The following is a 27,929-nucleotide window of genomic DNA, read 5'->3' as shown; positions in this document are numbered from 1 at the left end:
ATATACAATATAAGACTGAATATTTTAATTCAAAATGTATGCCGTTTTCACAGAATAGTATGTCTGCACCTTTATTCTAAGCAGTGTTTTACAGTTCCCTGGGAAGCCCATGCTAAAACCCACAAACCCACCCCCTCCCCTAAAGAAATTACTTGAAAAAAACAATATGCATCCAAAATCTTTCAAGTTCATTTGTATTTTTTTCATGTAAAAGATCAAAGAAATTATTAAAAAAAAACCAAAACAAACAAACAACAACAACAAAAAAAAACCAGAATCAAACTCAGGATACAACAGTTTGATCTGATTGTCTCTAATACAATCTATTGCAAGGTACTAAAAATTAAAAACAAATGTTCACACAAGCCATATAAAAATAGAAAAGTAAATAAAATCGTTAAAGAACTAGCATGTACATGGATGTATGTATTAGGAAACAAGTTTATTTGGACAACCACCCATATTTTTCTGTAATTAAAATATAGATTTAAATCCTTCCCTTGCCCCAAACAGCATTTGAGGACAGAAAGTCAAGCCCAATCCCTCCCCAAGTTACAATCTAACAGTATTACCAGAATACAATTGTAATTAACCATGTCCCATTACTTCTGTATCACCAAGACTTACAAATGCCCCCTCAGGGATGGTCACAACAAAATTGTCCAGCTGGCACATTGGTTGTATTTCTACTAAAAGTAGATAGTGTACAATTTAGTACATAAATGCTCAGAACTTGAAATAGTACAGTGAAATATTGTCAACAGTAAGTTTATTTTCATATTTCATATGCTTTGAACACTGAAAAGTTCTGCCATAAGCCTGTTTAAAGCCAGAAACTTTTTAAAAAAGATAACCTTGAAAAACAGATTTTATTGTCATTGCACTTCATTGGACACATCATCTCTGTAACAAAAATTAAAAGCTGACAGTGTAAATAATCACTTTTAATTCACCCAAGATTTGTTTCATGACTAAGTAAAGATCTAACCCAAGATTCTGGCAGCTGTTTCAACCTGAAGTATTGCTCCACACACAGCACTCTCCTCTTTCAGATCTGCTGCTGGTTTACCACAGAAGTAACACAGAAACACCGTTTATGATTGCTTACCCTTTTAAGGTCTTTGCACCAAGACACTCAACCATCAGAAATACAAACAAAAAAGGAATCGAGCTTGTGGCTTCACAATTCTGATAAATTCCTGATGCGATCTCACTAGAAAGTTGCATTAGTTTTCCCTGTATGAAGACAGCCTTTGGCTGACAACAATGCATGTGGCTGGGCAGGAATCAGCACCAGCTAACTCACAGCAGCTGCGACCCCGACCTGCCCAGAATATCTTCTGTTATGACAAACTTACACGTTCAATGGTGCAGAGTTACTAGCAAATGAACAACCCGCATTCCCTAAACATAACCTGTTGATGGGTACTATCACCTATCACACTATCACACCAGGACTCAGGTCCACAGCTGCTGTGGGTCATTCCAGCACCAAGGGCTGTCAGCTCCTTACGGCAACTGAGCAGTGCTGGTGACGTGGCCTTGAAAGCTGCCCAGAAAATCTCCAACTCTTTACCAATATCAGTCATGGCACTAAAGAACAAAGCCTTAGGACCATCTGTTTTTCATTTAGGCTGACAACCTGAAGAAATCCTTAAAAGAGAGAGATTAAAACTAATTACAGTAATATTGGTCAGCCCTGCCCGGTCCCTTGTTTATTGAAAAGAAATTTATGCTATCTCAACAGTTAGCAAAACTAGCAAGAATTTAAAAAAACAAAACAAAACAAAACAAAACAAAAAACCCCTCAAAAGAATAAAAGAAACACAATGCCCATTCAGTGATTAAATTCTGTGCAGACAAAACTCTGCTGTTATATCTCTTTTTCTAGAAAAAAACACCCCCAAAATTTTTTAAAAGCTACTTTTTATTATGTAATAAAACTTGACAGCTGTAGGTATTTGCCTGACATCTCTTTTTTCAAAATGTCAGTGTGTGTGCTTTCTATTTTCCATCCTGTGACACCATGTACACTTAGCAGTTCATCATAGTCATTTCCTGTATTGAGTGCTTCTGTTATGTTTTTCACTGAATACCGGAGATTCATTTGCTTTGTACCCCTGTCTGCAGCCATCCTTCCCAACAAGGATCTACATTTATTACCTTATCATTTATCTTCCAAATCTACTCTGTATTACCACCACTTCATCGCTGACCTTTTCACCTACCTTCACCCAACCAGATGGAAAAAAGTCTTTAGGGGTCAATATTCCATTGCATCTGTAAGATCTTGTTAAGCATTATCAGACCTGGCAAACACACATTTACACTTAGTGCTACATCTCTTCTTCTCTTTACATCACCTGGACTAAGCTTAGGGAAAAGTTAAAATGCCTTTCATAAAATTACTGATTTTTCAATATAAAAAGCTTAAATCCATTAATTATAAATAAGATAATGTCAAAACATTTAAGAATATTCAGGACTTCTTTTGCATTTCAGGGGAACTGCAGGCTTAATGTTCTTGATGTCTTCTCAGTCCTAAACCTCTGATAAAGAAGTTTTGTAGGCTACATAGGCAAAAACACAAAGCACATGCCTGGTGTCCTGTGCACCAGTTATGGTAAGTGAAAGACATAAAAACTAAGCAGCTTTAGTCCCAATGCTGCTTTAGCAGTGCCCTGATAAAGTTCCTGTTGGTTTGGTTTTTTTTTTTTTCATGTATACAACTACATGTATTTTGACATTGTCAGTTAAAAACATCACTGAAAACAGAACGAGGAAGTTTTTCTCCCACAATGTATGACATTAACAAGTTGTGCCACATTTTGCAGAACCGATTTTAAAATAATATTTTTGCATTTAAAATACTTGCCACAGATTTTATGTTTATAAAAAACTGCTTGTTCACGTGTTAAGTTACAAAACTGTAGTGTTTAACATAATAAACTAAAAAATCTAAGAATATTTTAAAAATGCTTGTTTATAATACATTTCTTTGTTTTTAAAAGGCAACAGTCAGTACCAGCCTGGTTTATTTTGTAACAATATTGTAGTGTAAAAATGTTGCTATATAATTCTGGTACTTTGAGATTGGAAGTAATTATTTTCTGAAAACTATACAGTAATTTACTGAAAAATAGAAACTGATATAGTATTGTTTGTCCCTTCACAAATATATAACAGGAATTATTATGCTTGATATGGACCAGATTTGAACTGTATTCCATACAGAACAGTTAGTTACTAAGAACTAAAAAAGATTTTTAAGGCTTAAGTAAGTTGATTTAAAAAAGCTTCTATTGTCATAAACTAATAAAACTGCTCTCATGTCTTGATGTTTTGCACTTTTTCTGAACCAAGTGACCTAGGAGTTAGCTTTTCTGATTCACAAAGGGTCTGTGATGTCAATCAGTACCCAGGAGATCAGTCAGGGATATGCACAAGCATCAGCCACTTTCTGTCCTAAAACTGAAGAATTTCTGCCTGGTTGGAAAAGGTAAAAAAGTACATAGATGTGTAAAGTGGTGTGGGGTTTTTTTAAGAAATATATATCCAAGTATGTATTTTTTTATATATATATGTAAAATATGCATTTTATACTTAAATTAGTATCAGTAAAATCCAGGCAGATATTAAACTGACCATAAAGATGATGTAACAAAAGTCAATAAGGCAGTATGTCGTGCCTCTTGAGGATATTCAGATATTCTATGCCTACCTCAAGAGGAAAAGTAAATCTGAATTGCACTGCAGGCCCAATAAGCATTGCTTGATTACAGCCAGGTGAGGAAGGGCTCACTTTTGTTAAGCACTGACTCCACATCGTTGAGAATAGGGATCAAGTCTTCTGACTCTAGAGTCCCAAGATCAACGTTTGTCCCCGGAAGACAGTCGAGGAAATCAGGGAAACGTGTTTGTTGTGGATTTATGTTCATTGTTGTCTGTGCTATAGTTTCTCCTAGGAAAAGTAAAGAAGAACTTTTGAAGTACCAAACTCTTGTTGTGGGTAATTTAAAACAACAGAATGGACATAAAAATTGATTTTCCCTTTCCCACAAGCACTTGTGAGACTCCTATTCACCACAAATGTTATTTCAAAAGTGTATTTAGGTGCAGAGTACATATTCTTCTAAGAATATATTTTGCATCCTTGTTTTGATCTCAAAAGCACAAAAGGTCCTTTCCAGCAGTACTCAAAGCATACAGCTCTGGCCTTCCTCTTGGGAAGCAGGACAGTTTCAGTTTGTTTCTTGGTCTGCCAGGGAGACCTCCTGTACACCTCGATCCTGATCTCTGCACCAAGGGCAATGCTGTCCATAGGAAATAACTGAAAAAAGTGCTTTACAGCAATTTAGTTTTGTAATATTACTTTTTTTTTTTTTTTTTTAATGAATTAGTTAGAACAAGCATGAAAACCTTTAATAGATAAACCTCTCATTCTCTGCATAATACTGAATTTCTGATGACTTCAAAAGTAGGCTGAGTGAGGAAGTGCTGAGAATTTCCCTCTCTGAAAATAACCTTGATTTCCTAGTAAATTATTTCAGTATTTTAAACACCGTGAGGACACTAACATAAAATAAATACGTATCAAAATTTAAGCTAGCTAAATACATTCTGTTTGAAGGTGAATCCAACTTTGCCAATGTAAGAGACTTACAAACAAGACCGAATTCCCAGAGTTAGAAAATGTATTGATTTGTACATGTAACCCAAAACAAGCTTTTTACTCCCTCTACCACGGAAAATGGTATGAAAACAGAAATTAAGGCTGGCATTTTCCAGGTTTTATTTATTCTGTTTACTATCAGTCTGAGATAAAAGGGCAGAATCTGGATCTAAGTTAAAGCTGAGAACCTTCTGGGCACTAAGCACCTTCTAGTTATTTTCTCCCACAGTCCCAGTCTGTTCTCTTGGATAGGAAAGCCAGAGATTATCATTCAGTTTTGCAATTATAAAACATTACCAGTCATAATACAAAGTTATTAACTGGACTATAAACTAAATCCGAGTTATCTACCTGTATCCATCTCATCTACGTTGCTGAGGAAATCTTCAGGTGTCGTTGGTATACTGTAGCATCCTAATCCCAGGCCACTGTCTGTACTCTGCTCCCTGGAGTGGTATGGCCCACTACAAATTGAAACGTGATAAAGACTCAGTAAAGACGCTCTGATAGACACAGTTCCTGAACACAGTGTTGGAAGAGAACACAGTATATTACATATTAGAAAGAGATACTGAGTCATTAAGCCTCATCCTCAACTGTGGGCCACTGATCAGCCAACATCGTATTTGGGTCACATCAGCCCAAATAACAAAGTAATTGAAGTGAGGCCACTCTTAAATTTTGAAACACACACATGTACATATAACTCTCTAGATGAAATCAGTTCTGACAGCCTAAAATGGTGTGTGTATTTATACCTGGGTAATGTACCTATTCTACCATGTCTTTTACATACACTAACAACAGAATTAAAACCACCTGTTACAATTTATTGCTTTTTCTAAGATTCCTTCTTGAAGCATAAACTGAAAGATTTCAGATCAGCCACTCAGCCAGACCCCCTGTTTGCAGTAGGTAAACAAAAGCAGATGATATTAAGAGTCTGTTTTAGAGAGACAGCTGTAACAGTCTAGAGAAGGCAACAGAAGCAATTGTCTAATGAAGAAGAATGAACTTGCCTGTTCAAGAAAGGATCAGATCCATTATTTGTAATAGGCCTCATGTCCTGTGTCATGGCAGGGTTGTTCACAGCTGTCTGAACTGGGACCATGTTTTCTGAGTCCATAGGAAGTTGTCTGCAAAGAGCAGCTTCCTGAAAAGACAAATAAATACATGGGAAGGGCTGAAATACTGCAGTCTTGTAACAAGTGAACACATAATATATACACCGTAGGAAAGTAATTCTGAGTGATGTCACTGATGAGTATTAGTTTACACTGATATGAAGAAAATCATGATGTAGACAGACAGTGTCTCTCATACCCACCAGTGCTGGTTTAAAGCACCACAGAATCTAGCTGTCAGTTCTACCATGTCTGGAAGCCAGGCCTGTAATTCAGCAGCTATAAAGTACTTAACATGTTACAAGAAAACCACTGGAACCAAGACTGTGATTCAATAATCTTTAGAATGAACACTCTGCCTAATTGTAAGCATTTGCCTAATGACCTGTCTCATGTCTGCTATTTGCAGGATGACAAACGAGCAATCAGAGCCAAAGGAAACTTATTTCGCAACTCTTTCCGAAAGTAAATCCTTCCAGCACTATCTCTGTGAAACACCCATGACATCTAGTGGTACAGAGTTCTATATAGAGGTTGTCTGACTCCATCGGGATGTTCCCAACAAAAATCCTAAAACCTTAAAATAATAAAGTTGTATCTGTTTTTACCATAATTTACTCAATTTTTTAAATGAAACAAGCAAAGTAAATATTTCATTTAAATCCTAGTAGAAAAACTTCTCTCCTCTGAATCAATCATTCAGTCTTCCCAGTACAGAAAGGACTAACAGGTTTTCAAGGCTAGAATATGATGTTTTACTATGTTTTCAACTATTTTTTTTTCATTCAGGAGGAGTGGTCTGGGCTCTTTGTGAACAACGTAACACACATTGGTGCCCATTAATGCAATGTTTCCTTTATAATAAAAGTATCAATATATCAATTGATAAAATATAATATACATTAGATGGTGTCAGTATTTAGCAAGTGTTAAGAACATTCCTACGATTCTTAATAGCTTATGTATGATAGTTTATGTTTATGGTTACATTTGTCAAGTGACAATTTTAACAGTGACATTTCTATTTAGAGTTTAATCAGCTGGAGTCTGTGAAAATGTACAAACCTCCGAGAAGGGGAAGGTATCTTTTTTAGCTGTCTACATGCAGATACTTTCAGTACTTTTTTAAAATATAAGAATGACATCTACAGCCACACAAGATTTAGACAGGCCTTCCAAAGCAAAATGTTTGCAAGCTGCACCCTAAAGAAAAGCTCCCACTATCAGTTACATAATCTAACTTCCTGTCTCTTCTTTGTTGCAAGAAACACCATATTTATTATAGAGTTACTTGATCTACTCTCCCTTAGGGAATGGCTCACCTCCCATGTCTTTATTTCAATATACTGCATGTTGCTTGTAATATTAACTCCATGTGTACTTTTAAAATGTGGAACAATAGACACTGGAGTCAGACATGGCTGGGGAAGCAGACAGAGCACTGGCTCCACCATATGTGACATATGTTCTTCTGCTGTAGGTCATTTGTTCAGAAGTCACACTGCAATTTTAGTACTGCTACAGGTGTCAGATTCCTTTGCTCCTTTGACATTATTACAGCAATGGTCAGTAGTAATGGGTCAACTGCACAATGTTTAAAGCTACTTGGTACCCTATTATGTCCTGTTCTCTATTCTAAGCAGGACTAAAAGGTTTTAAGGAAGAATATTTGTAAATCTCCTACCCTAGGATAAAAGCCTGGCAAATAATAGCAGAGACGTCCGCAGCCCTGTGAGCGGCAATATTACAGTCTCAGCCACGCCAGCGAGCTCTCAGTCCTTGAATGCAGGCGGGTCACTCCACTTTGGCCATTTCTGAGACCAGCAGAGACCACTCCTGGCATTCAGCTCAAAAAGTACCAAATGCCCTTAATGATCTGCTTGGCACGATGACACATAAACCCAAAGAAGATTTTCAAAATAAGTAACAAAATAAAATAAACCAAAAAACCCACAGTATTCTGGTATCACAGTCATGTCAAGAACTTCATGAGTGGTTGTCTTCAAAACACTTTAAAAGCTGCACAGAATTACAGTGAGTTGAATGATTCCCTGCCTCAGAACGCAGTTCTGATGTGTCCATATTTTTTAGCTGTATCCCAGACAAGCCCAGAAATTTCTTGTCACATTTCCTGGAACTCTCCTTGGCAGAACTAACCTGAGCTCCATCCTTAGTTGCCAAACCCCCATTTCCAGCTGGGGGAGATGAGTGAGAGCGTTTTTATAGTGGGTTTACATCGCTGGTAGATGCAATTCCTCTTGTGCCAGTCCTCATATTTAGGGTGGAAAGCGAGAGATGTAGACATTGCCTATGCCACCAGTAAATCACACCCTTGGCCAATCTGTGCAGTGGAAGGAGCACAGTGGGGCATTTTTCTCTTCAGGTTGTAGCAAGCCAGTAAAGGCCCACTCTGTGAGGACAAAACAGTGATAAATGTTTCTCTGCATATTCCTCCAATGCTTCTTCAGACCCTTCTGAGCCCCTGTAACCTTCTGTGGACAATTTATGCAATAGGAGCCCCTGGACCAGAAAGAAGCCTCTAAGAAGTGTTGCCTCTTCGGGACTATTTGTACCCTTCCATATACAGTGCACAATGGCCCTGGTGCACACAGAGAAGCGCTGGGGCACTTTCTCTGCAGGACCTTTCAGAGATTTCTGGCTGACATTACCTCTACTGACTTCCATTTCCAAGAAGCTCTGAAGCAGCAAGCAGATTTCTCTCTTTTCCTTTGGAAAGCCAGCAAAACCAAATTAGTGTAAAAGAACATTAACTCCTTATGGAATGACAAAAACTGTGTAAGGAAACCTTTAAATAGATGCTATCATACTGGTTTTCTGAAATGCTGCCCTTCTTGCATGTACTCAATCTAGAGCTCTGGGGTTTTAGCAACTACATGAAAAGAAGGACAAAGAAGGAAAGAAATTCCCTAAGCCAAGAGCTTCCAGAGCTATGACCTCTTCCCAGCTGGGCATGCTGCTCCACCCCAGCAGCTGCTGCCAGGAATGGCTGTGGGGAGCCAGCAGCTGCTACTGGGCTGAAAGGTTGTGGCCCTCCAAAGAATCCCTCTCACTCAAACACTCTGCACCTCCTCACAGCTGCTAGCAGCAGCATACACACTTACTCAGCATTTTTTCCTTAGATAGGTTATGCTACAAAAGCAAAACCAGCAAGGGAGTCAGGTCAGAAGTAACTGTACTTGAACACTGATGACCTGAGGGGTTCATCATTGCACCCTCAGATGCCAGGGTTCAGGATACTGGGGTTACTGCAAGGAAGTTTACAACGTTCTGTTAGGAAGAAGAGTTTCTGCATCTTGCTTTCTTCCCTAAGAGATACAACAGTTGTAAAAAACTTCAGTAATGCAAAATGATGCTGTACTGCTTCATGCAGTGTGCAGCTTCAGCAAACACCACAGGGGCAGGGCGGTAGTGGGCACAGCAAGTGGAAGTCTTGACTGAGCACGGCACAGCTGAAGAGCGCTGTGAATGTATCGGTTTCAAAGTCAGCAAAACAGCAAAACCCTCCCTTGTGCTAATGGCACAACTGTTTTGAAGCCTAATTTGCTCTTGTCTTGAATCAAGAATAGAGCCAAAGAGAGTAAAAATAGCTAAACTTGTTGGCATGATGACAATCAGACTAAGCTCATCCTCACCCTCTTCTCACACCCATTTCTGTCATGAGCTCCTGATGGGAAAGAAGCTACACAAAAGACTTGTGACCCCTGCCGATGTCAGAGGCTGCCACCTTAATCATGTGAAAGCTGCCATTTTTAAAGGTACTTAGAAAAATTCACTGCAGCATTTGCAAGGCGACAAATAATGATGTTTTTGGATAAAGTGTACTTCTTTCATGCTGCTTCTGAGAAACGGGTTATTTTTTTCCACTAAGGAATCTGATTAATATGCCATGCATACACAACACCACTAGTGGACTTGTCTGTAACAGATGAAACACAATTCTTAAAACTTTATTTTCTTAAGGCACTATAAAGGAAGTTACATATTTATTTTGTACAATATGACATTGTACAGTCATTACATAGAGCTGAAACTTAGGAAACAGAACAATAAGCAAAACATCCAAAAATAACCAACTCTGGAAAGTCATCAGATCAGAAGAGTTTATGTAAGATGTGAATGTGATTGTATTTTAACTAAAAGGCAAAGGGTGTAAATTAAGAGCAGGGATTGGAGTCAAGAACAATTCCATATGTTCTTCCTTTATCTTCAGTGAAGTATGAACGTGGTCTCCTATGCAAACCAAGTTAAACTGCACTTGAATCAGTGTTAGTTGCCCTAGCTGCTTACGGACAAAGAACACAATTTGGCTCTTACATGACTATTAAGAAAGGCTGGTAAGAAAGACATGAGGTCTGTAACTTCTGACTGATGGCCATCCCATATTCTGTTCAGTGCTAGTTTCGAGAAAAAAAATGAAATTATCTATTTATATTAGGTTTTTGGTTACCACCGTTAGTCTTGTCTAACCATAGTTAGTCTTGACATAAAGTAACAGAGCTACTAACTGTACTTGTTAAAAATTTAGATGCATTGAACTAAAAGCTCTTGAAGAAAGTAAGAGTGTCTTTGGCGTTACCTGTCGCAGTAACTCCTCCTGGCGCATCCGAATTCGCTCCCTCTCCATCTGGATTCTCTGGAGCCTCAGCTTCTGCTGCTGCTGCTGCTGCGTGGTCAGCGCGCTGGGCAGGGTCAGCAGCGCGGGGGGCTGCGGGGGGCGGCTCTGCTGCGGCAGGGCTGTGCTGGGGGGCAGCTGGGGCTGGGCACTCATCACTGCCAGAAAGAAAAGGACTCATGGCACCCTGGTACAACTCTTTTTTCAGGTAACAGAGGGCCCAGGACACATGCTGCTCACTTACAGGAATGCATTAGTAAAATTTCTGTACTTCAAATGATTGAGAAAACTACTCCATCTGGCAAGATCTGCACTAGCAATTGCTTAATAAACGCTTTTTAATGTTCTGAGTGTATCAAACAAGAACACTTACAATAAAACAGGTGTTTATATTTATCCTAGTATGTTCAAATATTTACATAATAAACTAGTAAATAACATGAAAGCTTTTTTAATTGAAAATTCCTAAAAATGTGTGCCTATAATAGACAGTAAACTAGTAAAAATAGTTCAACTTAAAATTTTCTTTATTGACAGATTTAAATCAATTATTATTATTACCAGAAGTAATTTTCAATTAACAACTGAAGCCTTTTCTTTTAGAACATGACCCATCAATGCCCCACTTTTGGTAGGATATTCACAAGGTTGACAGGGGAAGAACATCATAGACGGCAGGGTTAGAAACAGGACCTTTAGTAAGCAAACCTGAGTTATACCCAGGTAAACCCCTTCACTTGCTGACAGAAGGCAGTTGCTGAGCAAGTTAATGCTGCTTAGATTGTTAATGTTTCTTAAATCAGCATCATCGTTTCTGATCAAATTCAGAAAATATTAATCAGAGCAGAATTCTCTGCGAGATGGACATTTTTACTCATAGAAATGCTATGGAAGAAATTGCAAGTCTGTGTAGCTCTCTGTTTCACTCTGGTGCCAACATGTCACAAAGCTAATAGAATGCCCTGTCACCTCAGACAGCAGGTATCATTCCCATCTTACCAAGACAATTTTTTTCCTGTTTATGGTGCTAAGAATAGCATCCAGCATTGATATCCTCCAGATAAGCCAGGAGTGAAACACAGTGAATTATTAACATGTTAACTCTATGGTTTGTTCAGGACCCAGGTTAGATTTATTACTCATGCAGATCAGGTCTAGCTGCATGGACCAGGTGGGAATTAGACCTGAGCCAAGTCCAGGGCCAGTCTGGAGCTAAGGACAGCTTTACTACCTGTAGGTGGTGCAAAGCCCACACTAATAATCCTTCTGGACCTTGTGGAAAGCATGCAGGCAGATCCAAACCATCTTTGAAACACTTGATGCCAGTGTATCATCCCACGGGAGGTTTAGATTGGAGATTAGGAAAAATTTCTTTGCCAGAAGATTTATCCAGCTCTGGTACAGGTTGCTCAGGATGGTGGTGGGGTCCCCATCCCTTGAGGGATTTAAAAGCTGTATGGTTGTAGCACTTGAGGACATGGGTCAGTGGCGACTTTGGCATGCTGGGTTAATGGTTAGACTAGATGTCCTTCGAGTGCTTCTCCAACCCAAATGATCCACTGACTCTGATTCTATCAGACATGGGCTAGATCTTCACATAATTTCATATGCAACACTATAGGTAATGTCAGGTAGGTTTTGTCCTGCAACTCCACCCACTTGGGCAAATCCCAGCACACAGGCAGAACACCCGTCTCTTCAAAAGAAGTGAGGCAAAAAGTGATGATACAGTTATTACAGGGCTAAGACTTCTTACTGCTTTACTAATTTTCACTGTGTCAGTTTTTCAAACAAGAAGGGGAAAAGAAATGGAATAAACTAAGTTGCTTTTCTTAAGGGTAGCGTTACAATGATAGGCATAGGGAAAACAGAAAAATTTTTGTATCTGGAATACTTTAAAGGATGCTTGATAGGTCTGATATTGTCTAGATTTCAAATTAATAGTGAATCTTTAAATACACTGGTAGAATAAAAAGAATCCCAACAATGGACAAATTACCCTTGTGGTATAAACTTGAGCTTAGCTTGTGAAAAATATTTCACCTAAGTGCTTTTCCTGTAACTGCACAAGTGAACCAGAACTGAACCCAGGCAGTCAAAGTGAGTTGGTATACAGCTGATAACTCCTTGGCACTAATGGTCTGAACAAGCCCAGTGAAAGGAAAAGTCTTGTGTCAGCCCCAGCGAGCAACTTAACAAACAATGACATTCTACAAATTTCTGTTCCTTGTGATATAATCATATGGCACATCTGTTGTGCTATTTATGATGTTTTAGTAATGCCTGCATTAATTTATATTTCAGTTCTGAGTTTGTACTTGAATGGTATGAGTAACATGATGGAGTTTGGATTAAAAAAAGAAAAACCCACAGTTCACATTCCAGCTAGACTGCCCAACACAGACCCCACTCTCAGTGCACTGACACCATCAGACACACCAGGGACCCTCGACAGCTCCTCTCAGCCAGGGCTCTGCGGAGCCTTGGGACCATCAGGCTGGTTTTGAGAGGTCAAAAAGTTACTACAGAAAAACAAATGGCCTTCAGTAAGCTTCGATTCACTAGGCAGGGTCTGGGATTCCAGTGTAACATTTCTAAAGTTCTGCAAAGAAAAAAAATATTCCAAAGCGCAAATCTACCACTCTGTGGTAAAGGAGACTTGGTCTAACATAAGAGAAGAAAAGTATTCGTCATTACAGCAGACAGACTCAGGGTGGCCTTGAATCCAGTTCTCTTGAGGAAAACAAAATTTATTTTACGAAATGAAGTAAGTCTTTTAATAAACAGACATTACGCAATTATCCAGCCCAAATGAAAGCAAGTAAAAATATGGAGCTAAGTTCCAAACCTGAACTATGCAACCACAGTTCCACTGAAGTCCGTGAAATTGCAAGTATTTAGTTTACATCAAGTTAGATCTATGTAGTTTTCTTTTTCCTGTGAGATGAAAAAATAAAATAATTCTTTTATTGCTTTTGTTTGGTTTTAAATTAATATTGGTATCCAAGTAAATTATGTTTTCTGACAATGTAGGAGACCTTTCTGTTGATGACTTTGCTGGATATATACTAGGGAAGTATTATTTTGTGGACAAGAGACACTGCAAGTTGTAGAAGCCAAAACATGAAAGTGACAATCATTTTTGTCATTTGCATTGAACTGATTGCACCAACTTTTATTCACGTATCAGAAGTATCTGGATGTAACTGTGGACCTTTCTGGTCTGTTTATAGGCAACCCAGACCCAAATTCAGATGAACTAGCCAGCACCAGATCTCATATAACATAGTCTGATGAAAAACAAATGTCTGCCCTAGTCAAAAAAAAAAAACAAAAAACCAGAAAAAACCCCACAAACAACCAAACAAAAAAAACGAACAAAAAATCCCCAACCAACCAACCAAAAGAACCCCCAGCCATCTACAGTTCTGACTTAGTCATGACACTGTAAAGAAAAAAAGACTGGGCTCCCCTCCTTTTCTCACTCCACTTCAGCGAACAAAGAACTGCCTGTTTCATTTATTTCCCAGAAAGAAGCATTAGCCTTCTAACAAGGTCAGCAAAAAATGCTGCTTTTCAGTTCTGGTGCATTTTGTTCCAAAAATCTGTAAAGTATTAAAGCAAAAAGTTGCGTTATCCCAGTGCACAGAGACTCCTTTATTCAGATTTCTGAGCTGAAAATAGCTATATAGAGATTTCCCAACAGTTTCAGCTGTTAAGGTCTGTGACATTCACATTTAACTAATCTTTCCTATCTTCAATTATTTAAGATTAAAATAAACAATACAAACAACCTGCAGGTGCAACATCAAAGCTATGATTATCAGGAAGTTATTTAAAAGATTAGAGATTACCCTGCAAGCACTTTTAACGATAAATCAGTAACAAAAAGTGATGATGGGGGCTGCTTGAGTGGAGAGACAGTTTTAATGCTAATGATTAGTTACTGATGACTGTTAGATTTAAAATATTTAATAAATTATTTTTACTTTTGCTTCATGCAGTCCTCAGCTTTTGCATTTCATTCACTTTGAAACTATGGAAATGACCCTCCACTCTTCCACTGTCACATGTCTGGACTACTACCCTTGAGGGGAAATGCTTACACCAACAGGAACTCCTTTGTGTCAAAGTTAAAAATTACTAGAATTTGAAAAAAATGCCAACATCTCTCTTGAACACATCAACCTTTAACATGTCAGATTTACTAGATGGCCAATGGTTGGTTTAAAGGTGTGTGTCCTTTGATTTAATTTACCTGATACTGAAATTAATTCCTATTACACTCTAGACCTATTAACCACTGCCCTTAAACGTAAATAAATTACTCCATTTGAAATCTGCCTGATAAATCACTTGTTAGAGATTTTTATTGCAAACAACCAAAACCCCCTCATTCTTTTGAGAGCTGCATCACAAAACTCTCATCCCCACAGATCGTGCAAATCCTCTATAATGCTTTCAGCTCTCCTGCAAGTAATCATCAGAAGCAGGTGCCAAGATTATTCACACTGACCACAAATTAATTGTGTTCGCCTCTTTCAGGATGTCCAGTAATTACAAATGACCTGGAACAGGAAGCCTTTCCATCATGCAGGTGGTATGAGGGTATGGACAACAGAGAGGGAAAAACGCGTTCCTCTCAGGGTCACACATTTCTAGCCAAATTTCTAGCCAATGCAAGCCAAGACTTGAAAAATCCTGGTCATAAGAGAACACTCTTCATGGGCATTAGTGAACACTCAAATACACATCATCCAGTTTTGAACGCTTTGGGAGTTTCTGTGTTCTCCAGAGACTGGCTTTGACATAGTTACCAAAACTGCTTTTTGTCATCCTTAAACAATAGTAGCTACACCTCTTTTATCATGGCAGGATATGGAAACTTTGGTTCATGTGTTTATTACTCCTAGATAGGATTTTGGCATTGTTTTATTGATTGGATTTCCTGGCTGGTTAAAAAAAATGAAACCAGAAGTAAAGCGCTATAACTCCCAGTTGTCCAGACCCATTTGAAAAACCACTAGCAATGCAGCTGAAAGCTAAACTTCTTAGATTCATGAATGATTTTCCATTAAACAACAAGTGTCAGAGGCTCTTCACAATAAAAACTCTAATTTGTAATACCCTATGTCCTTCATCTTAGAGAACCAGTGAATTAATAGTGAAAGCCATCCTGCTCGTATCACTTGGGTCATGCCTGCTTGTACCTGCTGACGTAAGGTTCTCTTCTTCAGAAGGGAAAACGAAAACAGAACAACCAAATAGTTTTTCACCTGGAGATCGATACAAGAAGTAAATGTGGTTGAACTCTCAGGACCAATGCATACACTGACACTAAACAAAGTAACATCAGGTTTTCCACTGTTTTCTGCCTGAATTGGTTGATTTATAAAATGCAGATAAATATTACCAGCTTCTGCTAGAGATGAGCCATGTTATTTTTCTTACAGTCAGTATTTACACATAATCCGATCAGGTGAAAGTGAAGATGTCACGAGCAAACTAAAGTACAATGGGGCTTCTCCCTCTGCCAGAAATTTTTCTCCATTCTTAAGTCTTTGTGTGCGTGCGTGGGTGTGTGACATGTTCTGAAACTCCTCCACTCAGTGCTGATGATAGAGCATCTATTCCCTTCATGGTGCCAGTTTTCTTCCTGATGAACACATGAGAACTACACCAGCACCTTCTCCTCGGTCACAAAGGATTTCTACGCTCAAGTGCACAACGCCCCAAACTCCTGCTCTTGTCCCACTGCTGACCCTGCTTTCAGTGGGGGCTGGGTTAGAGCCCTCGCACGGCCCCTTCCCACCTAAGCTGTTCTGTGATGGACACAACCCGAACTTGTGCAAGGCCTCAGCTGTGTGGAAACCCATCCACGAAAGAAGTCCGTACCTCAGAACAGGCATCTCCATCTTTGTGAGCTCACAACATTAACACTGATCTCCCAGCAACTATCCTTCCATTCAGTACACCAGAATGAGGCCACTAATTAGGTTCTTATCAAACCTCTTGGAGGACGTGACTAGCAGACAGCTGATAAACCAGTAGCACAGAGATAAAGTACAATCTGCTCCAGATATAGATAGAGTTGAGGAACACTGAAAATTTCAGGAACTATAATATTATTTATGATTTTTTTTACCTGCAAATGTGCATATGAATGAATTCATTTTGGCAGAACCTAAGAATAAATATAAGAATATATCTTTATAAGTTACTATGTCAGTCACTATGTTACCTGCGATCCAGGTACATTTTCTGAAGGCAGCTTTACCTGGGTCAACAGACACTATGTATCAACCATCATCACAGAACAGCCCCAGTCAGCAGGGACCATGAAAGACCACCTTGTCCAAACTTACACAGAAAATAATACATTGCAAGGGAGAAAACAGAGAGGATAATAGAAGATGGCTCAGCTGTCACACTTATAAGATCCACATGAACACAGCTCGTCCCTGAGCTCCAGACCTTGTCACTCCCCCCCTGACAGCTAGGTCATGAGTAACTACAGCATTTAAAACCCCTTCTGCCCATCAATCCCGTCTGTGCACAGTCTGATGAATCATACAAGTTCTCTTTCATACCAGAATCGGTAAAACCAGGCGCCCCTTTCCGTAACTGCTGCTGCTGGAGTATCCACTGTGAAGAGAGGCAGAGGGGACAGTGGTGGCCGGATAGTGGGGAGCATCAGGGACACCCCCCCTGGCTGGGCTTTGGTGCCTTGAGTTAGACCAAACACCAATTTTAACCACAGACAGATAAATTGAAAGCCCCTACCCACACCCAAACAAACTCAGAGGCCTTTCACAAAGTGGCAGTGCCCAAAACTCTCAAACTAGCAAACTCTGGGAACTGCTCTTAACACGTTTCTGTCACTCACGTGGGATGAAGAGTGACTCTGCCTTGTAGCCTGCAACTGCTATTTGCTCCAAGGCCCAAATCCCACATCCAGCTGTGCCACAGGGTGGGCAAGAAGTCTTCTGAGTTTTTTTGCAGATAGTATGTTCTTTTTGTATGAGCTTTTTAAGGAACTCACTTATAAATTCTTGCTATCTTATCCAGAAACCATAAACTCTTAGAGAGGTTCATTATTTTATGGCAAAGTAAGTTGTAAATTGTTAAATTTGGAAAATACTTAAATGAAGACCAGATTGTGCTTACTCACTGGATGAAGAGTACAATCACAAAAGAAATCTCTTTAAAACACTTTGAAGGGAGAAGGATGGAAATAACAATGGTTTTGAGTGTTGCATAATGTAGAATAGAGAAAGGCTACAAAACAAGTAGCATTTAATTTAAAAAATCTTACAAAAGAAACTCCTGTGAGGACCTAATTTTTCATCTAAGTCTTGCTACACATAGCTCAAAATCATCCTCCACAAACTTTTTTCTTCAGGAAATGCCATGAAGGCAGAAGGGCGTGTGTGGCTCAGATTCAGACAGCAGTGACCCTTATCTTGGTGCACTGCAACTGCTCTCTCTTTCCTCTCAGGCACAGGGTCCCTGGAGCTTGGTCTCCTTGTTCAAGGACGTAGGCCTGACAACTAAAACAAGGGTTTAGCGCAATCCTCCTTCCACAAATGGCCCTTGATTCTACTACAATAATTGATTGGGAAGAGGTAGTTAACACCTTATCAATCAGCAGGAAGAGACTGTTTTAGAATGGGCAGAAAATTAGGATCTCTGCCGAATCAGCGTCACAGTAAATGAAGTTTCTGATGTCCTTATGAAGATGTAAGAAGTACACTGCTTCTTCTTGTCTTTAGTCTGAGGCTGATCACTTTTCCTTTTGCTTTCAACAACGAAATATACACTGAAAACATTCCTATTAATGCTGCGCTTTTCTTAGTATATACATCTACAAATCATCTTAGAAGAATAACGGAGGTAAAATGTTAAGAAAAATCTAATTGAACAAGCCTGAATACAGGCTAACCTGCAAGAATATGCTTTCAATCTATGTGACAAAATTTCCTTTTCATTCATGAAATGTCACTGAATTTAGTGGTGGTGTGAAAATGAGCACAGAAACATGCTTAGCATATATTACTTTTCTGTAAATTTAACAAGATGCATCAAAGGAAAAACACCTGATGCCTTTGTTCCATAACATTTTAAAGGCAGTGATTTAAATGTTAGTGTGAAAACTAAAACTAATGAAGTGCTCACTTACAGCTCATAAATAGGCAACATAAAACCATAGTAAGAGAAAAGATAGAAAAATAGAGCAGATTTTTAAAAGTATAACTACTAACTTCAACCAACTTTCATTATATGCTTTCTTTTGCCTCCAACATGGGCATACTATGATTTGGTATCACTTAGTCACACTCTGTGCTTTGATAAAATGTTTTAAACTGCCTTTTTACAATTCCCAGCAAATGTCGCTGAAAGGAGTTTATAAACCAAAGCATCAAGCTGTACAAAATAAACAATATTTTCCTCCTTTTCATAAGAATTACAAGGAAAACTCATGTGTTAGTAATTGGAAGTGCAGACCAGCGTGTAGACATGAAATACTTAAATCCTTTTAAGTGGCACATCTTCAAAAGAAAAACTTCTTTTAACTCCCACAGTACAAAAAAAAACTCAAACCAAACAAACAAACAAAACAGCAACAACAACAACAAACAACCACCCTAAAAAAACCCTCCAAAAAACCCCACCACAAAGCTAAGGCAAAAGACAGATGCACAGACTTCATTTGTTGCAAAGTCACAAAATTAGGGCCAGAAGAGTGGTGTTGCTGGGTATCCAGCCCCCGCTGCTCGTGTTTGCGAGACGCTGGCACAATCGCTCCTGCGCCGGGGTCTGGCTGCCAGGCCAGCACTGCTCACTGCCCTGGGCAGCAGACCCAGAAACGCTGAGCAGTTACACTGCTGCCAGCACAGAGGAGCAGAAAGGCCCTTCCTTTTAGCCACAGCAATTTGAAAATAGAGACATTCTACTGTAGTACTGGAAACGACAGTCACATGGATTTTAAACTGCCACATGAAGTATTCAGAGGCTGCAGTATTCTGTGCAGATTACTGCAATCTCTCTATGTGTGCACACATGCATATACAGTTTCTAGATTAAATCTTACAAGATATATTTAAAAAAAACAGCATCACACTTAGCGTGCCTCTGAAAGCCATCAAAATTAGAAAAATTCACCAAGACATATTGCTGGAACGTTTTCTGGGTTAAATAAATACGGACACTGTGTAGATTTTTACACTATTTCTAGTGGGAAATTCAATCACACATCTGAAGCGCTATGCCAAGAACTGCATATATACCTACAAAAAAGTAGAACCTCATCATATATATATATATATACACACACACACACACACACACATATATATACACATATATACATATACATATGACAGGTACTGGATGAAATACAGACTGTATTTAATGGGACAGATTTTGAAGTCTGTGGAAATACCCTTATTGGGCACCTGAAATACCTTCAAGAACAGACTTTTCATTTGGTATAGACTTTTATTTCTAATCCTTTGAATTTCAAGCAAGACCTTCCCCTAAAATTCAGTACACATGTGTTTTGGTCCAGAATTTGGCTTTGATTCACTTACACTAATAAACTGAGGGGAAAAATGTTCTGTACGCTGTCCTCATTTATGGCACTGCTGATTTTTAACTAGGGACAATGTAACAGATGTTAACATAAGCGGAGGAGTTGGTATGAACAGAAACCCTGCTGTCCTATTCTTACCTCTTGGCCATTCCAGCACTCCTATAAACAGCCTGACCCACACACAGCTGTGGTTTGAAGCCACAGCAGAGCAATTATTAGTTTTACCATGTGCTGTGACACTCCACAGATAGCCTAACCTTTCAGGTTTTATTCAGGTTTCTTCCGCAGATATCCACTCTCACATCATGGTTTGCTACTGCCCACTAAATCTTGTAACATAACCAACACTCTTACTGCATATACGCAAGCAAGGCAGTTGATAAGAACAAGGTAGAAAAAAAGAGCTGAAGATTATTACCTCAGAAGTCAGCCTAGGTGTTTCTTATAAATTTAAGACAAAAGTAAATACTGCACTACTTCTGTTGGTGATCATTAGCAGACAAATGTTCAGTGTTTTCTTGGCATGTAAAGCACTCATGAACCCCATTGCAAGTGGACAATCAAGAAACCATGAGATCAACTTACCAAAAATTATCCAGAACAAGAATAAGCTATGTGTTTTTAAGTCTGCCTTTTTGACATAGTTTTGTGATCTTGAGCCTGTAAGCTCACCTGTTCTCATTTTCTTGAGTAGTAGAAATGTTAGGGACTATTTGCAATTCTCAGTTATACGTGAACATGTTTTCTTCCATTTACAATTTTTCTTTAAAATTTTAGAGTTTTCATGGCTTTATTTTCACTAAGGCTTAAATCTGGCAATATCAGACTGATGTAAGTTGATAATTAAATTTACACTTGAAGTGCGGAACAGAAACCATATTTCTGGGAAGGGAATCACACCCGTTATAAGAATTTTGTGGCTAATTCATACTGCAAAGCCAACTTTTTAGTAGTTTGCAAGTTGCTTCCAATGCAGAACCTCACCACACGAACGCCCCACCACCATAAACAAGCTAACAAGCAAACCAGCTATACCTTCTGACCTGAAGAAACAGAGTAAACTGTGGGCAACAGCTTGAACATGATATGGGGGGCTTGTGATGGGGGTGTTATACCACCTCAGAACAGAAAAACACAGATAGAACTTACTGCTCTATGTCTAACACTACACCAAAAAGCCAGGGAGGCTCTAAAATAGAACATGAGATGATAGAACTTCACCTCAAACAGCACAAATTCACTTGCTGCCAAATCTACAGAGGGGAAAATCAAGTCAATGAAGGGGAGAACATACTGTTAGGTCTGATAGCAGAATCAGAGCTACCTTCTTGAACCCAAAATGACTTTGACAAACAAATCAGGAGGTGTCTCTCCTCTCTCTTTTGTGTTTTCACCAGAGAGACGCCATCCAGTACTCACTGAGATTTGGCTGAGACATTGCCATGGACCTCTGTGGCACCGGTGTGGACGTGGCTGCAGGATGGTGGCTAACAGGATTCAGTGGCTGGTTCATAGGTTTTCGAGGATCTTGCCATGTTGTAATTTTTTCTATATGACTGAGAAAGAAAAGATATAAGTTTAACATAAAATATCTGGTATATTATATAAACAGTTAAGCATAATGTCATGAAAGTCCTATTTGTTTTTCTTATTCCATGTCTGCCCTTGTCATCTCACCTTCACCCACTTAAAATTATCTATCATCTGGTTGTTTTTCTTCTGATCTTCTGCCCCTGCTGTTCTAATTTCTTTTGCTCTACTGTTGAATAATTACTTTATCTTGAACAGTTGGTAAATTCTGTTGTCATACTGAAAATCTGTAATACACACTCATCTTCAAATTATTTAATTGTCTGAGAGTTGTTTACTCTTGTCCTACCAGTCTTTTTCCACATACTCAATATATGGCCATTCCTCACTCAGCAATAGTCATTTTGCCGAGTGTTGAAAACACAAGTGTTTGTCTTGCCAAATCCAGCTGCTTTGTTGCTTTTCATACTATGAAAACGACTCTTTCTGTATGTCTCCAAGAATACCAGCACATATTCCCACCACCAAACCAGGCCAATTACAGCCTCATGACTCATGTGCAATCACCAGTTTCTCTGCAAAGGCACCAAGAGCTTGTATTGCAGTGTAGTTAACAACACACCTACCATTTCAGAATGCCAACTCTCATATTCATGTATTACCCTGAAAACAGTGGAGTCATGCACAAATCCAGATAAATTTTACAGTGAGGTAACCATAACAATGATCACCGCAAAATATTTTTGGCCACAGAATTCAGTGGTGAAAGAACTATGGTTTTGTTGCAACCGAAACTTTACACTGAAATGCATCTGCTTGGTAAGAAACTTAATAGGACAAGCATTTTAAAGCTGAGCGTGCAACTCTGTTTGATACAAGAGAGGAAAAAGGAAGTATGTTAAAGCAATCAACAGTCTGGTATCTATCAAGGGATTGCCTGGCTCCAAGCCCAACCAACAAATCAGGTTACTGCCTGTGCTTGAGTGGGTTCCTCTCTACCAGTTTTTTTGTTACAAAGATGTAAGTCTTTAAGAGGAACACATCAAGAAGCATAAAAATTTAAACATTCCGTGTCTTGAAAACCATTTTGTTTCAACTTTCATAAAAGAACAGCCTAAAATCTTTACTGAGTGCCATCTTAAACTTGCCATTGTTTCTGCAGACCCTAGTGGCATGGCCGTCACTGCTGCCACCACTGCTGTCACCACTCCATACCGAGCTGAAAACCTGACCAATTTCACAACCGAGTTTCAGTCTATATTGTGATATACACCTCAGGTATTACCAAAAATGGTGTGAATTACAATAATAAGAAAAAGAAAATAACATAGACCATTTTTGAAGAAGAGAAAAATGTGACATCTTTATGTAGCCTGTAGTGATTTTCTTCTCCTAATATTTTGCATTTAATGTACAATTCCCAAATGGAAGATCACGCTTTTACATGAATGTTACTCAGCCTCAAACTGCTGAGTCACTTCCTTTCTTCACAGCTTCTAGAGTATTTGTTTGTTATTATTCACAATGAAACCACTCACCATTGCTTCTCTCTAGGATTAAAACACTTTATTCTCCCCTCATTGTAAACCTTTATTACATTTTAGCTTTTCTTCTCTTTACTCTTACATTTCAAGTATAAGAATTCTTGCATATGGTGCATGAAGTCAAAGAACCTCAAATTTTAACAATATCTTGCTTCATCTATAATATTGAAATAGAACTAAGTAGGTAAGTAAGGAACTTCTATACCTTGCTTTTATAACTTTTATAGGATTCTTACTTGAGGCATATTCAAACATATGACAAAGCAGCCCCAAAATCCACACTGCAATTCTCACTTTCAAGGTTTTCATGAGCAATTTTTGCATCTCTTATTATTAGAAATCCTAATATCACAGCAGGCCATTTCTCAACAAGGTCTTAATTCATAAACAAGCAGAACAGGAAAGTAGAGATGTCCATTTTAGCTTCTGTTTCTGCATCACAGGTGAGACTGATGGGGGTCTCCATATGCAAACAAGAACTTTACATGTTCCAATAAAAACAGGGAAAGTTAAATATTTACAACTCAAATGAGATACACAAGAATCTGACAAATAGGACAGAGAACATGCTACCATAACTGCTTCTCCAACCTGCTCAGACCATGGCATTCCCACCCTTAAAGTCCTGCAGTGCTCCAGTTCAGGAAGTGGGAAATTATATCCCAACAGTGGATGCTCATTAAAGAAAAATTAAATCAAAGCTCAGATCTAAACAGCTGAGTATTTTACTTGGACTTCAGGATTCTGTTCCACCTGTTGCACCTTAGGTTTTTGTTAAATGCCTCCTGTTGAGGTATCAGTCTCTTGCTTTTGTCCTGCATTTTGTAACTGCAAGGCTCCAATCCCTAACTTCCACTGCAGCCGTGCCGAGACATCACAGTGAGTTTAAATCAGCAAGCAGCAGCACGAGGGACACCAGTTCTCTTTCTGCTTGTACTCACTCCAACAACCAACCTATCTCAGTGGGTTCTATTTTCAGACTTTTTTTTTTTTTTTTTTTTTTTAAATTTGGAAATTTAGAGCAACACATCTAAAAAGGTTGTAGGGGAACTGAGAAAGACAAACTGATTACTCTGTAAGTGCACTACCGCCTGAAATAGCACAAACATGGAGCTTGACTAACAGGGTCAAGCTTTTTGGGGGTACTTTATCAGGGCTTGAACACAGAGACTGAGCGTGGGTTTTGCGACTGAGCCACATCAAAGTGAAGCTGCTGCTGAGTGGGAAGCTGGTGACTCAGCACACGCACAGCCCTCACCTCTGACTCATCAGCCCCTCCGAGGGAGCCACACTCACTGCCTTGGAGCACCTCCAGCCCTCCAAAGCCAAACATTGGGAAATCTGTTTGCATCTCCTGGAGCAGAGCCAAAGCATTGCCCAACCTTCTCTCTGTCCCTCTGCTTCCTGTAAACAAAAACAGCACAGAAAGAAAGTGTATTGGAAGTCAGAGGCCATTCACACTGCTCTGACACTGTGTGATGTGGCAGATATGCCTTTATACAGATGGGAAGTTTTTTAAATTTAAGAAAATTACCTCAGGGACACAAGAGTTGAGTCTATTGTCTGAGCTTGCTCAGGGTACCGTAGTGCAATTTCTGGTAAAACTACAGCCAGAGCCAAGCCCCACACTATTCCAGTAACCACCACCATGCGGGATGCAGCAGCAAAAGGCTAACTGTGTACAAACTCACAGAAAATTGGGCATTTGTAAACGTCTAGTATCATCTACTTCTAAAAAACCTTAGCTCTAGTATTCTTTTTAATGTGATCTTCATGTCTCACAGCCATAGGTGAGGAAAACGCAAGATATGAATGGGAATAGTTTTTAGCTTTAGAAACAATTACTATGCGCACATGCCCAACTCTCACAGAACCTAATGGAATTTGTGTGTATATATGACACTGCACTATCAAACTGGGCTAAATACTTACCAGCAGTAGTTATATTTATTGGGATATTTAGAGTCCTCCAAACCCATTGCTCACCACGGAAGCACCACCTCCTCCCTAGGGATGGCAGCAGCAGCGGTGCCACTGTCATTCCTCCATGAGTGCCTTGTGTTTAGGTGGTGAGTTTGACCAAGGGTAGGGCCAGGAATTCTGAAGGGGATCAAGAGGATCAAGAAAATGCTATAATTAGGTGGTACTTCACAGCAGCTTATGGCAGCTGTTGGAACTGGTGGGAGGACTGGCTAGGGATGCCACAAAAGCAAGCAACTGTTGCCAGACCGAACACAGCCTGCCACCCTCAGCACAGACCCCATGCCTGCCCCACCAAGGTCACCTTGTACCAACACCTGCTGGCCCTGCAGACCTGGGGATGCACTTCTGTTACTGCCATCCTTCTAACCCAAAGGCAGGAGGAATTTATTGTTCACTACAGAACAGTAGGTGACAAACATTTTAGATTACCTCTTATTAAAAATCTGTACATATGCTATGTGCTTTCCCGGATATTGAAAGAGAATTTGTGAATGCTTCTTGCTGGGGAAGGCAGGACATGGTCCAACAACTGCATGAGAATACAGTGTTCTGTCCTTAGATGAAGTTGGATGTCTTCCTCTGCCATGCTGCTTTTCTCCTTCTCTCACCATAGACTGGAAAATTTCAAGAGCCAAGTTCTGCTCTCACCACAACATGAAAAGAAAGTACTTTACAGAAAGTACAGCACCACGTCCTAGTGCCACGCAGTCACCTGTGCATTTGATAACTGTAACTCTTGGACTGCAGCAGGGCTTGTGATGAAAGAGCTACCTTCTAAGATGTAAGAGACAGTGACTTCTCTTAAAAGTGCTTGAAAATCCTGCAATTTCAGTAGGACAGCCCGATTTTTATGGCTTGTCACTTGTTTACAGCTCTGTAAAATTCAAACTTAAGTGGAAATGAGACTGAGTTTAATTATGATCTGAATCACATCCTGCTAAAGACAATGAGCTTCACGTTGGCACGAACCCACATAGAAAATGTTTGGAAAAAATTCTTGATTGGCATCAACAGTTTACATGCCAGACTGTGAAGACAGCAAAACATCAATGTCATTAGGCTGGCAGTCATCTCAGGCTTTTTTTTTCAGTTTATATTCACATTACCCAAAAAAAAAAAAAAAAAATAGGAATGTGGAAAGTTTAACACAATGAACACAGCTAACTCAGTGCTACCTTCTCATTCCCTTGCGGTCATGCATTGTGATACCACAGTTAATTATCTAATCGCTTTTTCCAGAGAGTACCTGTCTTACTCACGAAGTGCATTTCACTTATTCAGAGGCACTGTTTCTGATGTGCTATGAAGCATTTTCTTTAACTAACGTGCAGCTTCATCCCATACCTACTGCAAAATTTTCAAACTCTGTTCTGACAGGTGTAATAAACTATCTTTAAAAGATAATGAGAAAATCATCACAGTGCAACTTCAGACATCTCCCCATTTGGTTTGCAAGGCTATTCTACAGATCAGGGGTATAAGATATGTAGCAGTATTCAGTGTTTTCAGGGAGTACTTTGAAACATCTAACCCCTGCATCTACAAAATATGCATTGCTTTTGTGTCCAAAACACAGCTTCCTGTGACTTCAGCTACTACTATAAGTATATGCATATTACAAACCACAGGGAGGCATGGGGGGTGTTAGTGTAAATTGGAGGGGTCTTCTTACTTTCAAATACATACAACCTTTCTTGCAATTATATGGAGATAAAAATCTACTTTTTTTTTCCAGCAAGCACTAGAACAGATGAAAAGATGGAAGACTAGAGCCTTTCTTTAAGCTAACTTGTGAAGGTACAGCTTGACAAATGGGTAAGATGCTCCTTTCATGGGACAATACTTTGAGATGGGAAAATCAGACAGCTACAGCGTATTTTCTGCTTTTTAGTACAGGTGCTTCAACATCTTGAGGTTTCTTGATGTTTCCAAATATCTGGGGCAGACCAAAGGGCACTGGAGCTGTTACAAATAAAAACAGGTTTAAAGTCTCTTCCATTTTTCTGCATTCTAAATCACAAATGATGCATGAGTTAGTTGAAGGTCCCAGCTGAATCCTGGTTTTACAGATTGTTTTACAGCCCACAGGCAGGCAGCTTGCTCATGGCTGCACGGCCACAGCAGTGCCACGGGGCAGCTGCTCTTGCCAACAGCCTGTGGTGCCAAGATGACAAGGATGGACACCTCAGTCAACTTGCTGAACCTGCAGAAACAAATCTTGCTGATTGTTTCAGCTAGATTAACAGATTGATCTGCCTGAGCCTGCAGCCCCGTGTGAAGAAAAAGGAGAAAAAGATTAGGAAAGAGCAGGACAGTGCCAGGCCACTGCAGCCAGGACGGCATCAGCGGTGAAATGGCTGAGACAGTGTTAAACAGTTGGAAAGAATGAGAATATATCATTCCTTACATCACTAAAACCACACAACTACAAAATCCAGTATTTCTCAATCACTTTCTTTTAGAGTGCAGAAATCAATAACATTCAATAGTTCAGCCACTTGCTGCTGTGGGAGCTCAAGTGATGCTCTGCAGTACTCCAGCTCACAAGTGTAAGCTAATCAAATTCATGGCACCTGCTTTTTCAGACACCGAAAATGTTTCATGAAAATTACATGAAGCTTTAACAAGCGGACACAATGTAATTATTAAACTGACTGAACCATGGACTTTGTTCTCCGGCTGCATGTTCATCATCATCTCTGATCTTGAAGCTGGAATATTAACATCTGTATTTGAATATTTATTACTCTATGCTAAGTAACTCCTTCAGTGAGGAGAACTGCTCTTTTCCTGAATTAGTTTCAGCATAATTTGCTGTGAAGAGAACTTTGAGAATGTCCTGCTAAGCTCC

At 39.3% G+C, this 27,929-nt stretch overlaps 1 protein-coding gene across 1 annotated transcript in view; it reads right to left on the bottom strand.

Annotated features, from left to right (window-relative positions):
- Positions 1-247: 247 nt before the first annotated feature.
- WWTR1 (WW domain containing transcription regulator 1) overlaps positions 248-27,929 on the bottom strand; it is a 46,149-nt gene continuing 18,467 nt past the window's right edge. Inside the window, exons 2-6 of the mRNA XM_040074493.2 lie at positions 21,441-21,577; positions 10,394-10,587; positions 5,692-5,825; positions 5,024-5,136; positions 248-3,961 (exon numbers count right to left, since the gene is read on the bottom strand). Of these exons, the coding sequence (XP_039930427.1) occupies positions 3,777-3,961; positions 5,024-5,136; positions 5,692-5,825; positions 10,394-10,587; positions 21,441-21,577 (763 nt within the window). The 3' untranslated portion in view covers positions 248-3,776. The remainder of the gene's footprint in view (positions 3,962-5,023; positions 5,137-5,691; positions 5,826-10,393; positions 10,588-21,440; positions 21,578-27,929) is intronic.

Source organism: Hirundo rustica, chromosome 10 (genome assembly GCF_015227805.2).
Source record: "Hirundo rustica isolate bHirRus1 chromosome 10, bHirRus1.pri.v3, whole genome shotgun sequence".
Classification (NCBI taxonomy): domain Eukaryota; kingdom Metazoa; phylum Chordata; class Aves; order Passeriformes; family Hirundinidae; genus Hirundo; species Hirundo rustica.
Note: the sequence above shows the minus strand (reverse complement) of the source record. Positions and strands in the feature narration are given on the sequence as shown.